Source organism: Vitis vinifera, chromosome 4 (genome assembly GCF_030704535.1).
Source record: "Vitis vinifera cultivar Pinot Noir 40024 chromosome 4, ASM3070453v1".
NCBI lineage: Eukaryota > Viridiplantae > Streptophyta > Magnoliopsida > Vitales > Vitaceae > Vitis > Vitis vinifera.
Genome location: NC_081808.1, coordinates 19,618,929 through 19,636,156, shown reverse-complemented (window position 1 = coordinate 19,636,156; position 17,228 = coordinate 19,618,929). Strand labels below are relative to the sequence as shown.

The 17,228-nt window shown below is 35.0% G+C and overlaps 1 protein-coding gene across 1 annotated transcript; it reads right to left on the bottom strand.

Annotated features, from left to right (window-relative positions):
* Positions 1-3,345: 3,345 nt before the first annotated feature.
* LOC100241065 (cholesterol 22-monohydroxylase CYP90B51) lies at positions 3,346-7,618 on the bottom strand. Its single transcript, XM_002267151.5, has 8 exons — positions 7,190-7,618; positions 6,779-7,103; positions 6,508-6,660; positions 6,116-6,370; positions 5,919-6,011; positions 5,741-5,819; positions 5,518-5,624; positions 3,346-3,906 (listed from the first exon to the last, which is right to left on the bottom strand). The coding sequence occupies exons 1-8, from the start codon at positions 7,390-7,392 to the stop codon at positions 3,658-3,660; spliced, it is 1,464 nt and encodes a 487-aa protein (XP_002267187.1). The 5' UTR covers positions 7,393-7,618; the 3' UTR covers positions 3,346-3,657.
* Between the last annotated feature and the right edge of the window lie 9,610 nt (positions 7,619-17,228).

Genomic DNA, 17,228 nt, shown 5'->3' with positions numbered 1-17,228 from the left:
ATTACTTTCTAATATTAATTGAATAATTTTTTAGCTTTCAAATATTTTTTAAAAACTAGCAAATTCTCACTTTGTTTAAAAACGTTCTTAAAAAACAAAAACCAAATATAAAAAAAAAAATTAAAGCACGTCTCTTTTATAGAGAGTCACAAAGAGATATACATCAATTTGAATAATCATTCACAAGTTTTATATTAAATTAGTTATTGATTTAAAAAATATATTGGTCTTTATCTTCAATTTTATCTTTAAATTAATGCAATTAATTATAACTAATAAAAATAATTTAGTTTTATATTTTTTTATTTATAAGATAATATTATTTATATATTATTTTTTGTTTCTTTAGAATAAAAAAAAATTATTATCAGTTTTATGTGAAAAATGAGTTTATAAAAAACAAATTTATTATTAATTTATTAAATAATTATTTACAAAATAAATAATTTTGTTTTGATTTAATTTTTAAATTAATTTTATTATATAAGTTTTGAAAATTAAAAATATTAATCTTTAATATTTTTATTCCTTTAATATTTTAAGGAAATGAAAAAATAAAATTTTGAAAATATTTTTTTTATAGGTGAAATCGTGTGTCTTCAAGAGAGTATTTTTCCTATAATAATTTTATTTATTTATTTCTAAGAAATCGTCTTTTTGAAGAGTCCATTTATCCCTAATTTTATTTTTATTTTTATTTTGAAGAAATCGTACCGTACTCATGTAAAAAATCCCTTTGGATCCAAGTCCAATCCGCCTCAAATCAAAGTCCTAAAATGGTACGGTTCGCCAACCGCAAGACCTCACCAAGTAGTCCACATCACTAGCTCCTATCCTGTAAGTATATATGGAATCATGGGGAAATGGGCCCATTACCTTTGACAGTCGAAGCATAGACAAAGCCTCAGGGGCCCATTACTCATATATCCTTAGTCGAAGTTTTTGGTTGGGCTTCTCCTTCAATTTGGATGGAGATAATTAACAGAACTGGCCCAATGTAACTTGCGGGAAAAGTCCTCCGGGCAAAATATCGAACCGGCTTCTTCTCAGCCTGATTCAGCCCTGAGCTTCAGGCCATTGGGGTCTGAAAGTTCAAATTCACAAAGCATGGTTTTCGCATCAAGATGATTTCATATCTTAGCCTTGATAATACAGGATATGGAAGTGGCAAATCAAAATAATTCATAGAAAAAATTATCATTTTGGGCCGTAATTCAAGATTTGAATGGACTTGTCCCAGGAGTGGAGTGGGTTAATCAATATATAAAATAGGTCCACAGCTGGTTTGTTTGCGAAAAGACTTAACAACTGAATTATATGGAAATAGGGATTTATTTAGTTGCATGTGTCGGCAGTTGGTAAACAAAAGGAATGGGCCGGGGGAAAGAGGAAAGGGGAGGATAGGGGGTGGAAGCTCCCCATGGCAAAAACAGAAACAAGGAAAATGATGGGGAAGTGGGAGAGGAGTCCCTCTTCGTAGAGTAGCTCTCAACAGTATTTTCATGTCCCCCGAATTTAAAATCCTCAAACGTGCAGCTTCCCAGGCCACAGAGTGAGTCATGTATTTTAACGGAAACCCATGAATCATTGAGAAGGGAACATAACAAACGACATTGGAAAGCGAAAGCAAACCTAACAAGGGGGCTCTGGTCAGATCAATAAGAAAGAGTAAGCCCCCCTCCCCTCTCCCGCCTCTCCCTCCCCCTCCACCTGACCATCACTACTCTCCTTCAAAATTTTTCCGGTACCTTTCTTATTGCATTCAATTCTGGTTGTTGGCCTTTGTTATCTTCTATTAAATACTCCACACACGTAGCAAATTTCACCCACTTCATGATTTTTCACACCTAGCTTACCAGTAGAGACTTCATTTGAATTTTGAGAAGAAAGACTCCAAACATCTCTCTATCTCTCTCTATGCTCCATTACAAAGAAAAATAGTTTGTAACTCACCCAGAGTGATTTAACAAGATCAAGTGGATTGAGTTTCTTTTGCCTTAGAGAAATTGAAGTGATAGTAAATGCCATGAGGAGGCTACAGGTATCCCATGGTACTAAATGACAAGATGTACCCGAGGTATCCCATGTTGATTTTAATGCCTCATCCACTGCCCCCCCCCCCCCCCCCCCCCCCCCCCCCCAACTCGGATGGGCTTGCATTCTGTACCTTCAAAATGCAATAGGGATTCGTCAACACCGATAGCCAATAGGATTGCATGCGGAGTTATGAAAGGGGAATAGACTGTTTTCTACAAACTTAGGGACCAAGGACCGGTCAAATCTAGGAATTGGATGCTTTTTGTACGTGGGACTTCCCTCAATTATTCCAATAATGCACTGTCAATGAAAACTACTTAAAACCAATACACAGGCAAAAATATGCTAAGCATTGCGGATGGAATTTGTGTACTTATTATTATTACCAAAGATGTCTCAAAGACTCAAAATCATACCCCCTTCTCCCTTTCAAATTGTGTACCTAACGCAACTTGTGGAGCAGGATATTTCCACCACAGCCTCCTCCATATGGATATCCCTCCTGACTAGATGCTTGGCACATGCAAATGGCTTGTCGAGCCACTCTCTTGATATGTACTCAATGCGCCTCAAAATATCAACTCGTTATCTTTTCCGTTTGGAATATTTACTGGGTTGGCATGTTGAAATGACCATGTGGTCCAAAAAAATTATTGTCAAGCGATGGATACTTTGGTTAGCCAAACGGATCAGTCTTCAACAACCAAATCTATGCCCCTATCTACATTTATATTTTGTTGTTAAATCACGTTGTACTTTGTATTATTTTAAGGTTGGTATGCAACAATCCATCCACCGGTTACAGCCCCACTGCCACCGGAGAAAAGAGGGGAAATAAAAGGGTCCCTGAACAGAGAAAGATGCGCCACTTGTGCTGCGGACACACGTAATTATTTGGATCGGGACCCTCCAAGATGATAAAAAGAAGAGCAAAAAAAACGGTACCACCCAGAAACTGTTGGACATTTGCGGAACGGGAAAACAAGAGAGAACGGGAATAGCTCCCAAAGGACAAAACAGCCTTTATACCCCATCTTGGTTCCATCCCGTTGGGCACCGGCAGGATCAAGAAAATATCACTTTCCTGAAAGTTACAAATGAAGCCTGGTTCCCTATTCCTGTGGCGATGGTGGAACAGTGATAAATGGGGGTCTTAATGAGCCCTTGAAGAGGCACCCCACGTTGGTATGGTGGTTGATAATAAGGGAGAAAATGGCCCAACATCCAAGGAGTCCCATCCAAGAGATATATTCAGATAATGCTGAGAGAAATGAGATAATTCTCGGGAGGCAGGGAAAGAGAATTACATTAAAGCAAAGGAAAGACCATATCACATATAAATATAATGAATAGACTCCCAGGCCCGCAAGGCTCAGGGAAAAATTAAAATTTACAAAGAGGGGTTGGGGTTGGGGTTCGGGGGTTGTGGTCCTAACATAACTGTACTTCACTTCTTTTATGTCTTCCCTTTGTTCATGTGAACAACTAAAAATAAAAAGACTAGGCCGTTGGAAAATCCAAGAGCAACAGGCTGACGTGGAGGGAGAAATGAGGATTTCTTCTGTTTGTATATCCAACATGTGAGCTGAGGCCTGCGGAGAGTGACGAACGAGGCCGTTTTCACGTGAAATTGTGGTGTCGGACCTTGATGGGTAGGCCCTTCGGAAAATCGACGAATGGGAAGGCAAAAGCCTGATCCTTATCAACCAACTCCCAGTTGTAGTTGAGAACCAAATGGTGGATGAACACCGCCATTTCCAGTTTGGCCAATTCAGAGCCCGCACATAGCCGTGGTCCTCCCCCAAATGGCATGAAGTTTTGATTCGTGGCTGTGCTCCAGCTAGTCGAATTTCCTCGGTTACCATTATTCTGCTACCACACACCCCCAAAAGAAAAAAAAATATATCATTGAGGTTCCAGAGAGGCTTTTTAGCACATATACATGTATATCAATACTCCCCTATCCTTTTCTCATGCGCCCCTTTGATTGCCCCAACACATGCGTCACACGCTAAAATCCCTTTACATGAACGTTTTTCTTGGGCAAAAGGGGCCATGGAAAAAGGGTTTTTCAACTAACATAATAATGTTTCTTTTTAAAAAAAATATATCAAACGGAATGTTTTATTAGAAGTATTTTCAACTAACATAATAATCAAACTAATGCTTTTTCAAAATTATTTTCAACTCACACTATTATATTTCCAAGGAATGTTTTATAGAGTAAACCACAAGTATAATGCATTTACGGTTGGAGAGAGAGAGAGAGAGAGAGAGAGAGAGAGAGAGAGAAGAACATGATCATAAGATTAATTATGTGCGAAGCATTATTTGGATGGTGGCTGAGAGCATATAATAGAGTGTGTTCAGTTATGGAATTTATGTTGGACCAGTTAGTGACAGGGGCAGGCAGAGAAAGCACTCATGCACGTGCACGTGAGAACCCCACAGCCACATGGGGCTTTAATCATCTCAAAACCCCACCCTCTCCCCACACGCCCCTGAGAGGAAAAGCTGTGCGTTGATCACATCTCTCGGTTCCCACCTCCGTACCATAGCATCCTTGATAATGACAGTTCAGCATATTGCAAAAATTCAATTTTTGCTCGCATTTTGCCTACACCTATCATTCCCTTTTTCCTACTCTTTCTCCTCTGTTTTCTCTTGCTCGGCTTGTAATTTTACATCATATTAAATTCTTTCTTTTATAATTTTGCTTGGAATTTGTTTGCTGAGGTCGATTTTTAGCCATATCCTATCCATATGTTACGGAATTTAAATCCTATCACTTCAACATCGGAAATAAAAACTTGTCGGCATAAAAAAGATACATGATCTAAGTAATAACCCAAGTAAATTCAGATAAAAATTAACGAAAAAAAAAAAACATTTGGGTTTGGACCATGGTTGATAAATAGCTTTAACCTCCTCACCCACGAGTGTCATCATGAGAAAGAAGAGGAGGAGCATACCTTTAGACCCATCTAAACACCTGTATGCACCGTCCAATCATTATAACCATTAATCCATTTTATTTTATTTTATTTTTTTAATTATTTAAAAACCTAGATAATGCATTATGAATTTTTTTTTAAAAGGAAAAAGAAAAGAAATTGTAATAGTGTACGTACTCACCTTTCTTTGAGTTCACAATATGTGAAGACATAAAAAAAATTAATTTTGACAACGCATTTTGGTATTCTTTTTTTGGAAGTATAATGATTTTTTTGATATAGAATTGAATTTTAGCATAATTTAATTTAATTATAATTCAATTTTTATAAGGCAATTACATGCTAAAGGCCGTGCTTCATACCATAGATCATGACTTTGTTTATCCTCCTTTTGATGATATGACTTAGTAGGAAATATGTTAAATCCAAAAATTTTCAAAGAAAATGAAGGAAAGAGGAAAAACGATGGTAACAATAAAGGTGTATGTTGTTGAAGTTGAAGTTTTGAACCAAGGAAAGAACTGACCTGCCATCTCCAAGGATTGAAGTGTTGAGGTTGGTCGAAAAGGGAAGGATCCAAGTGCACTGCTGCAATCACCGGAAGCACTTTCCACCCACATGGAATGTCATACCCTTTATCAAATTTTGAAGAAAAAAAAGCACGCAAATTAATTACAATTTTAATAACTCAAAACAGTGTGTCTGCAGATTCCGGCGAGAAAATTACACATTTCAATTCAATTTCCTACCTTTGTACCGGACATCTTTCAGGGCCTTTCTGTGTAGAAACCTAACCACATTTCCAAGCCTCAGTGTCTCACTAATAACCTTCACATGCCATTACAGAATGTTTTTATATGGAACAATCTCAAACAGAACCCTTTGTTTTTTTTTTTTTTGATGGAAAAGATGGTGAAGAGAGCTTACACATTGAGTGAATTCCATTTTTTTGTAGTCTTCCCAACTCAATTCCAACTCTCCTGATTGCTTCTTGGCCCTGGAAATTTCAAGGTGTTCTTCCTGAATGTAGAGGAGAGAACATTATGATGATTTAAGAGAAGGGGTGTCTATTATTAATAAAGAATAAATGTAAAAGAGTGGAGAGATGGTTGTATGATGCTTACTCTTAGCTGTTGAACGGCGTTGGGACAGCCTTCCAAGAAGTAGATAGCTAAAGCTATTGCTACTGATGAAGTTTCATGGCCAGCAAAGAGCAAGCTCAGTACCAAGTCCAGGATTTGCTCAGTTGAAAGGTTGGAATGCTTCAGCACCCATCCAAGAAGATCGTCATCCTCCATATTCTCAAACCCTCCTCCCCTCAGTTTCTGAATCCTCTCTTCCATCTTCAGCTCGATAAATTTTAAGATGGTGGACCGAGACTGTTGAGCAGAAACACAAAACCAGAAGATTTGTCAAATGGGTTGTTTGGAGTTTCTTCATATTTCATAATTTTCATGTAAATTTAAGTTATTCACTTTACCGACTATTTCCTTTTTAGCTCTACTTCATCCCTTACCTGTAGGGCTTTTCTGTATGCAGTTCCAGGGAAATTCAAAGGAGCAGATACCACTCCTTTCATGAAAGTAACATACTCTTTCTTAAGCTGCTCAGTCTCCGGCTTTCCGGGATCCAAGCTCATGATATGTTTTGCCATCAGATTGAAGGTAAACTGTGAAATTGGTCCTCAATCAGCTAAGCATTCCTTAAAAAACTATTCATATCCAACTATAAACGTTTAAATTGTTTCTGAGAATGTAAATTTGGAGAAAGGATAAAAAAAGTCTTACCTTCTTAGCTTCATCTTGAGCAGAAAATGTACAATTCTCCTTCCAAGAGCTTAGAACAAGCAAAGTGTGCTTCACCACCTCTGGTAGGAGATGAGTCCTAAGCCTGCCATGGCTCAAGAAGTTGAGGGAGATGGTTCTCATGTCTCTATGCATGTCTCCAACTAAAACCAGCATGGACCATTTCCCAAGAATTCCACCTATGCTTCTGGGATAGCTGCATTCAAACAATTTTCCTTCGTTCTGTAGTATGAATCTGTTCAGCCCAGAATCCGCTGAGACTATGGTTGGCTCGCCAAACAGATTGGACTTGTAGATTTCTCCGAACCTGCAGATTTAACTGAACCCCGATCAGGAAAGGGAAAAGGAAGAAGGTACAAGAATCTTGGGTTCAATTTGGTTTCGACGGTTTACCTTGATATGTGTTGCTCCATGAAGTCTCCTATTGAAGTGGCCGAGTACGGCTTTAAATAGCCGATGGTTTCACCCAGAAAAGGCCAACCCGTGTTTCCCGGAGGTAGATTAAGTCCGCTTTGCTTTCTTTTGATCAGATTGAGAATCACAAGGGGAACTGAGATTGACGCAAGGAGGAGGAGAAAAAACTCCAAGTCAGACATGATAGAGACTCTCTCTCTCACTCAGCGACTCAGCCACTCACCCTCTGACATACAAAATTCTCTCTTCCTCTGACACCGGTTACTTGGTGTAAGCAAAAACGAAATCAAACATCTACCTTTCCCTGGTTCTCCCCATCTCTTGAAAAGAAAGGAGGGTTCATTTTCTGCACCTTTAAACGTCGCTTAAGCAACCCAAGGTACCAAAACTTAATGAAAGCTATCAAGTCAATATCCTTCTTTTATAGTGTTTTTTTTCTGTCGTTTTGTGGGAAATGTAATACGATTCATTACCCACAAAAAAAACATATGTATTTTTAATTTTGAAAGCTTGGTCTTATTTGCAGAGAAAATACCTATTCCAAATAACCCAATTGTTTAGACCAAAGGTCAAAGGCATTGCTTTTGCCCCCGAAAATCAGAATGGAGAGGGGCTCTCCCCCTACAGGCTCCAATACCAAATTCCATGCATTTTTTCTAGAAAAAGAAAAGAGTAAATGGTCAACTCTGATATTTTAAGTAGCAGATTACAAAATCAGAGTCGATTGCATGCTTCTTCTCTGTTTTTATTTTTATGTTTTTCTTCCCCACACGATGTCGACAAACCATAATTGGATTTTCATGTACCAAATGGATTGTCAAAATTAAACGCCCAAGATCTCCGCAAAACAGGGAAGTGGTTCGAAGGCACAAATCATCCTCCGTGTAGAGCCATATCCTTTGCCTCCTCCTCTGCTCCCAAAACACATCATACAGAGCCCATACGGAGTCCCTCGTTTCTGGGTACCTTCTCAAACTAATGCATGCGTAATTCAGCAATGTAAATGCCCTAAATTCAATGGCCGACCCACTTATAATCAACCCCAGCATTATTGTGATGTCGGTGGCCACAAGTGTTATGCAATGAACAATTAACTATGGGCCAAAAAGAAATGAACGAAAAATGGACCATCCATGAAGGCTTATTTAGAATGGATGATTCACAATGCTTTTTCCCTACAAGGAAACCCCCCACCCCCACTTTCCATTTCCACCATCACTCTTCTTAAACCACCATTTGTTTACCATTCCTCATTTTCAGTAAGGAAATTAGATCCCAGCCCTAAAAGATCTCTGCCCATTGCTTCACATATTTAAATAAAAACCAGAAAAATTCGCCAGGTAGAGAGTCCAGAGACATCACAAACTGCCAATAATGTTTCAGAAGTGCATTGCATCTTCGTTGTCTCGGGCATTGGTCAACAACCACACTTGTTTTCTTCCCAATTATCCCAAAAAAAAAAAAAAATATATATATATATATATATATATTCATTAAAAATCAGGCAGCAACGGCCATAATGCAACACACTATTGAAGTATTGATTGATAATGGCATCAGTGTTCACGCACTCAATCATCATACATGAATAGTAGTCAGTCAAGGAAGAAAATTATGGTCTGAGGGTAGATTTTATGCTCAAAATCTTTGATTAATGGCAGGTGGTGACAAAGAGACATCGCTTCTTGGTTGAAAACTTAAAAGATTACGTGACACAATTCGTTAAAAATGTATTGTCACTTGTCAAGATGGACGTGCATTCAAATCGATTTGTAATCATCCATTTGACCGATTATTTGTCTTTGATGATTGCAAATCATCTGCAGTATCGACACATGCTAGCTTGAGCTGTTACTATGAGCAGTCTTATCTCGTTTGAAAAAACATCCATATACGCAAAAATGGCGTGAGAACATGAAGAAAAATACATCCATTACAAAATCGGCCTGATTGCATCCTTCCTCTTGTCCTTTTTTTCTTTTTCCAACCTGTCACGTACCTATGAATTCAAATATATTTTCAAAATATCATTTTGTATGGTCAATAGGTTTACTAAGTAGTGGCAATTGGATTCATATCGTTGTAACGCAAATAATTCATAAAAATTTAAGGCGATATTTGATTTCCACAAAAATAAAAATAGTTTTTTTATATTTAATTTCACATTAAAAATATATATATGATTAAAATTAATTTGAGATTGGTATATTTTTAAATTATTTAATTTTATTATTATAAAAAGATATAAATAAAATGAGTTAAAAAAACATATAAAAGTAATTTATTAAATTTAAATTTATTTTTTATTTTTTTTCTTAAATTATAATCGTATAAACAAAATAAGATAAATACATTAATTAAAACCCGCATAAATGAATTCAAATGAGCCAAAGGTCTACTAATGAAGTAACATGTTTAATAAATACTTTGAATAAGTTGGCATAATTATGAAACAAAATACTTCAATTCAACTTTGAATCTTGTTCATGAGTTATGTTAAGAACTATTACAAAAACATTTTTGTAAAGGTTCAGAAATTTCTTTTATCAAACGTGTTAGAAAAAATGAAAAAAATCTATAAAATGACCCACGAGAACATAGGATAGATAGATAACCATGCACCCCCATGGGCACATGAAAGGTATAGCTTGAGAGAAAGTAAACAAAATGTAAGTACAGAGCCGTTATGGGAGGGAGTCTGGGTCCGTCTCAGGCCGTCCGAGTCGGGAGGTGCCATTATTAGGATCCAAACTTCCAATCGTTGAATTATGGTGGTGGGGGGAATGGGTTTTCGAAAAGGGTAGTTATATTTATTTAGTAAAATAATGAAGCTATCCCTCCATGCCATGACATGGCAAATTGTGGGATGTTGTGATTTGTGAGTGAGGACTGAGGACTGAGGAGTTTGCTTTGGACACGAAATATCCTCTGTTTCGACTTGTCTAATCACCCCTTTATCCATATTGGCTTCAAAGCTGCACCACCATTTTAAAATTTGCTTTTAAAGCTGTACTGTTGCAGAGTTTATTTAAAAATAGATAAATTTAATATTAAACGTTAGCGGCGATGATTTTTTTTGGACGTAAAGATTTGAATTTGGGAGTTTTCTGTACAAAAATTTTGACTTGACTAGTTTGTATATGACAGCGTACCTGATTCCCTCAGTCATGATAATATGTGATAGCAGGAATTAAAATTTTGCCAAAAAAGAAGAAGATCATTTTATAGACAGGTATGAAATGTATGGACGTCCAAGATTCTTGAAATCCAAAAGCTGAGAGGTGAAATTTTGGAAGGGGAGCAGGGGCTAAATGGTAAGAGAGCTACAAAACCTTGGGGGTTTGAGGCAAACATCAGAATTTTGGGTCAAAGTACCCTTTTGACCGTAACAAAAAATCAACTTTAGCCATTTCGGAAACTATCGTCCAAACTAGCATTAATAATTTATATTTAATAATACATTTATTATTAAAATTATTATTGAAACTAAAAATATATACTTTAATAATAAATTATTTATATTTAAATTTAAGAATATAGTATTAATAATTTATTATTAAAATATATATATTTTTAATTTTAATAATAAATTGTAATTTAATAGTTTTTAATTAAATTTGAAAGTAAAAAAAAATTATAATTGAAATCTTAATTAACAACTGTAATTTAAAAGTTTATTATTATTTCCATAAAAATAAATTTATCATAAAACAAATAAATTATATATTTTAAATTAATAAATAATACAATTTTATATATTATTTATATGTTATATAAATTTATTATTTTATGATTATTAATTTATTAATAAATAAAATATTTATTTAAAATATCTTTTATTTATTAATTTATATTTGTTAAAGTAATACTAGATTCTTAAATTTAAATATAAATAATTTATTATTTAAGTATATTTTTTAAATTTTAATAATAAATTATAATTTAATAATTTTTAATTAAATTTTAAAAATTAACTAAAATCTTAATTGATAACTACAACTTTAATTCAAAAATGAAACATCAGTTAACAATTATGATTTCAGTTCAAAATTGAAGCTCAATTGTCAAATAAGACTTTAATTAAAATGATAAAAAAAAAAATTTTTAATAACATGGTACAGTTGAAAATAAGTTTCAAAAAATGATTACATCCTATATATATATTTTTTTTTTAATAAATGGGTGACCCAAAACTCCTCTTTCTCTCTCTCCATCCTACCGACCATACCCATTTTTACTTTCCTCCGACTCCGGCTGCTACTCATTGCCGGCCAACGACGTCATGCCGTCGGTGCCGCTCATGGCTCGACCTTGCATCATGATGCCCACGGTTGCCCCCACCAAGACCCACACCTCCATCTTCATTTTTTTTTAAATAACTTTTAAAAAATAATTAAAAATAATAATAATAAAAGACGAAGTATGAGAGAGAAAGGCCATTTTGAACAAAAGATGCAAAGAGGGTCAAAATCCACATTTCTTTTGGTTAAAGAGGATATTTTTAACCCAAACTTCAAGCATCATCTATAAAGCCTTTTTGGACATTTATTATGGGATTATCCAAACCCACGTGTGTGCATTATTGGGTTTCACGTGAATACTCATCTGGCAACATATCTTTCCCACAACTTTACCAAATCCACATGTATGTTGGGAGAAAGGAAAGAGGGAGTTTGTGTTAAAAATCACCCCTTTAACCAAACAAATGTGGGTTTTTCCTTTTTTGATGGCCTCTTTCTCTCTCATCCTTCATTTTTATTATTTTTAATTATTTTTTTTAAAGTTATTTAATAAAAAATAAAAATGAAGATGGAGGTGAGGGTCTCGGTGGGGGCAACCGTGGGCATCGTCAGCAAGGTCGATCCATGAGCTGCACCGACGGCATGACGTCGTTGGCCGCCGGTCAGTAACAGGAAGATTTGGAGAAAAGGAAAAATGGGTATGGAGAGAGAGAAGACAAAAAGGGAAAGAAGGAAGGGAGAAAGGGGTGGCCGATTGCGATGTCGCGGGCGATGGGTCGATGGTGATGGGTGTGCGGGTGGAATAAGAAGGAATGCAGTTTTAATTTTTTAACAAAAAAAAAAAAGAGAGAAAAGGAAGAAGGCTAATTGAACAATATAGCTTCAACACCGGCCCGAAGTTGATTTTTTGTTTGGGTCAACAAAATTCGGAAAGAGGAGGAGATGCATAGTGTCAAATAATACACCTCTCTCAAAATATATGTATAATAAAACACCCTATTAAAAAGGAGAAGAACATATAAACCGTTAAGAAGTTGACAGATTGACTGCTTTAATTATTAAGAAGGAAGAGGTTAAAGCAGGGACAGGTGGCCCAATAGGCAGTGCTGAGTTAGATTAAAGTATAAACTAGAAAAGAAAAGGAGTTTTGAGTCAAAATGGTTCATTTATTAAAAAAACAATATAACTTAAGGAAACTTATATTCAAATTGGTCTTTTTGATGTCACATAGGTGTCATATCATAAAAAGATATTATTTTTCATCATTTTAGTTAAAGTCTCGATTAATAACTAAAACTTTATTTTTTAATTGAAACCTCAATTGGTAACTGAAACTTCATTTTTTGAACTGAAATCGTAATTGTCAATCGATACTTCATTTTTTGAATTGAAACCGCAATTGGCAACTGATGTTTCATTTTTTGAACTGAAGTCGTAATTATCAATTGATGCTTCAGTTTAATTGGTAACTACGACTTTATTTTTGAATTAAAGTCGCAATTATCAATTCAATAAATTACGACTTTAGTTCAAAAATGAAATCGCAATTACCAATTGAGACTTCAATTTAAAAATAAAGTCTTAATTGATAATTACGGTTTTAGTTTAAAAAATAAAGTTTTAATTAATAACTGTGACTTCAGTTTAAAAATGAAGACTCAGTTATCAATTGAGGATTTTAGTTAAAAAATAAAGTCTCAGTTGATAACTCTAATTTTAATTCAAAAATTGAAACCTCAATTGATAATTGTGGTTTCAGTTAAAAAATAAAACCTCAGTTGTCAATTGAGGTTTTAACTAAAATGATAAAAAAAAAATGAAAAAAAAATTATGATATGGTGCATAGCGTTCAATTTGAAGATAAGTTTTACAAAGTGTTTATATCCTATATATATATTTTTTTTAATAAATGGGACATTTTGATCCAAAATTCAAAGATAAGGAAAGGAAAGCAGAGAGGGGAAGGAGGAGGGAAGGGAGAGGCACTCGTGCGGGTGTCCTACCAATGATTGCAGGCATAGGGCTAATATTCCTTGGTTCAGCGTGCCAAGGGGCTACAGGAGAGGTTGACGACAAGACGTATGAAAGGGAAATATATTGCGCGCCAACCGCGTACTTTAGTGTAGGGTGTGGGGGACCCCTTTACAACCCATTTGATTAGACTTGGATTTGCAAGATAACTGACAGAAAAGTCAAGACGAAGATCTTTAATGAGACAAACCCTCTGGATTCTACGACTGTAACTGTGGGTTAGACTCCATTTAAAAAACTCAAGCATCAGTTAAAAAATTGAGATTTCAATAAAAAAATAATGGTGATTTTAACTTAAACTTTGATTTTTTTCTTTTTTTTTCTTTTTGATAATATGGTCAATTGAGATTTCTATAAATGGGCTATTTTGGCCCAAAACTCAGCTAATACAGCTTACGGCTGCCCTCATTGAAGGATAACTAACTTTTCTTCTATTTTGCTAGTATTACGTTTCTTTTCCAATGTATAAGAAGTATCCCGCATACCATTAGAAAGCAGAAAATAAAAGGGTTATGATATTAAAAGATAAAATAATTGCAGATTTATAAAAATAACTTTTTTCACATTAAATTTGAAAAAATTTAACGTTAAAATTATTTTCATATAATTTTAAAAAATATATATAATTTTTTTTAAATAAAACATCAATAATTTTATAAAAAGTAATTATTTTTAAGTTGAAATATATGGAAGGTTAAACCTGTAAATTTGAGATTATTTCATATTTTTAATCAAATAACTTAAAAAAAAAAAACTTGACAAAATATTAAAATCAATTCAAGAGAGAAATATAATGCACAAGATAGACCAGCACAATGTGCACTATGATCCAATGTCAAATAAGGATCCCATTTATTCAAAATAATAATTATTATCGTCCCATTTAAAAAATTAAACGAAACGAGATAGATATGATAAATTTTCATGTTCGTCTTGTTCCCATTTAACTTTTTTTTGAATTTTAATTTTTTTAAAATTATTTTTAAAATTTTAATTATATTAAAATAAATATATTTTAAAAATAATTAAAATATTATTATTTTTAAATTTATTTTATTAAAAATATTTTATTATTATTTATATATTAAAAATAATAAAATAAAAATTAAATTAAATTAATTTTATATATAATCGGTGAAGGAGAGGACGGGATGATCACTATCCAAACCCACGTCAGGTTTTAAAAGAATTTATTAAATTTATCTAAAATCCATTTATTAAAATTAAACCTGTTTCATTAGGAATTAGGCGGGGCGAGTGCTTAAAAAAAAACTCATCCATTACCATCCCAGTGTCAAAGAGTAGGTTCGATTGTTTCGTTTCAACCAAAAAATAAAAGACCAGAAAAAAGGTGATCTTTCTTCAAAAGGATTTATTTTTTTATTTTTTTAAAAGAAGACATTATGGCATAGAAACAACATTTTGCACGCCATAATAATGATCAATGTAAGTACACGGTTTGGTGGAACACTTTCATGCCTGCTGTAGGACAGGACAAATATGCAGAGCATTGACCGCGAAGACCGCGAACGGGTAAATATAATAATAATACTTGGCACGGTTTGACAGCAACTAAGATGAGTTGTCCGTTCAATAATTTCTTTCGATTAATCTGTTTGATAAAATATAACGCCAAATATTTTTAACTTTATCTAACAGAAATGATAACGTATTTATGTCAGCCAAAGAAAACAATTTGAACAAAAAAATATTATTTAGCGTGTACTTCTTTTTTAATAAACCATGTGCGACACCTTCAGTCCTTGACAGAGCAACAAAAATTAAAAAGGACAAACCGGTAGTTTGACCTCTAAATTCTAATAATAGAAACGTTCCAATCACAAGCTCGACAAAAGGTGAAGTTCCAAAGAATTTGCAGATGATTTGAATGCCAACAGAATGATCTTGTTATTAAATTTTCTATGATATCATCAACTGCTTTCTCCCCCTGTCTCTCCCTTTTTTTTCCCCTCCTAAATCAACAGCATCTGCTTTCTCTATAATTGCGACCAAGGTATTTAGCCGGTCAACGATGCTGATGCAATGTTTTGGTTTTAAATACGTGGGAGGAAAATGTTTAAACTTGAAGTTATCCCACTCTTGATAGGAACGGGACAATACCCCTTGATTATTTCCTAAGTGGATTGAGCTGGGTGTGAAAAGAGAGAGAGAGTTGTTGACAGATTTAAAAGTTAGGCAGTACTAATAATGTTGACCATAGAGACAAGCTTCCAAATTACAGGTCTACCATATATCTATCAAAGAGTTCATTGTGTAAGCCGACAACTTCCCATGCCACTGTCCAGGGTCCAGTGCTGAAAGATTAAAGGAGAGAGGGTGAGCTGAGGTTAGGTGCAAAAGGGAGGAGAAGCAAGTGGGAGGATGAGGAAAGGCGGGAGAGATGGTAAAGCAAGTGTTAAAAGAGTAGTAATAGTAGTATAGTAGGAAGGAGAGATGATTGTGTCAACGTCGGAGAGAAGAATGTGGGGGCGCTCGGAGCATCATCATTTTAGCAGGGCATAAGTAGTAGACCCTCAATGATTGCTCACGCGCTGTTTGGAAAAACGTGGCCTCAATCAATACCAAGACATTTCCAGGCCAAATCATACCATCCAAACTTTGACCACACTGCCTGGATTATTTGGTGGCCCTCTTTTGGATGATCATATTTACGCAAAATTACATATTTTGGTGTCTTGTCATGCCATAACAGCCAAGCCAAGGGAAATTTCATTTTCTTCTTCCTTTTCTTTTTGATAAGTGGCATGGCTGGTTATGGATTCCAATAATCAGATCGATCGGGCTCAGGTCAAGGTCAAACTAATAGGACAGTGAAATGGATCAACCATCAGTCTTAAGAAGCTATTGGGGGAAGAAGCATCTGAGATACCGAATGGATCCCTTTCCCAACTAATCATCCAGGCAACATAGGCCTACAAAAGTTAAGTGAAGCAGCTGGTCAAAAAGTAAAGGCACGAGAATGGCCAGCCCCCCTAGGACTTATATAAATGGAACTTGTGCCCCCCACTCATACTTGTAACTTTGTGCCTTTAGTACTTCTCAGGAACAGAAGGTTTTCAGCATGAAAATGAGATGAACCTAGCCTTTTAGCTTGGGATGGGAAAAACTTATTAGGTTCACTGACTTTTACTTTCGGCTATGAGGCATTGAGCCTGCGGTCCCCCATCAAAGAGTTAAAAGAGTGCGAGAAGCCAACATCAGGGTCAGTTCCTAATAATACTTTTAATCGGTATTAGTTCAACACTAAGGCTCCCCATGATGGCATTAGGCTAATGTAACCCAAAAGAGAGAAAAGAAATAAACTTAATTTAAACTTAGTGGTAGAGTATTCATTGGCCGAGAATTTCGGCCTTTTGAACAATTGTAACTGAGCATTTGCCTTGTCTTATCAACAAAAAGGTGCCTATTAATCATGTGACAACTAAACCCAAGTGTTTTAGAGTCGATGGACTGGATTAAAGAGCTGAATTGCTATTAAAGCATCATCTTCGGATAAATCTTCTATCACATCAAAAACTCGATGAGAGAGAAAAGGAAAGAAGGTGGCTTCCGTGTATAGAGCACCAGGCATTACATAAGATGTTCCCTTTGGAACCTACAAGAATCACTTTTCCTTTTCCTTTTCCTTTTGGATAAAAGGTGTATAATCTTGATCAATATAAAGCTAATTGGCTACAGACCCCTAGCAGGCAAGTATCATAATAGAAAAGGCTTGATGGAGTACA

What these genes read in the sequence shown, in the direction of transcription:
- LOC100241065 (XM_002267151.5), bottom strand. Translation starts at nt 7,392, where the DNA reads ATGTCTGACTTGGAGTTTTTTCTCCTCCTCCTTGCGTCAATCTCAGTT. An exon ending in CATACAGAAAAGCCCTACAG is followed by an intron (nt 6,371 to 6,507) that starts GTAAGGGATGAA and finishes TCTGCTCAACAG; the next exon opens with TCTCGGTCCACCATCTTAAA. An exon ending in GAAAGATGTCCGGTACAAAG is followed by an intron (nt 5,625 to 5,740) that starts GTAGGAAATTGA and finishes AATTTGATAAAG; the next exon opens with GGTATGACATTCCATGTGGG.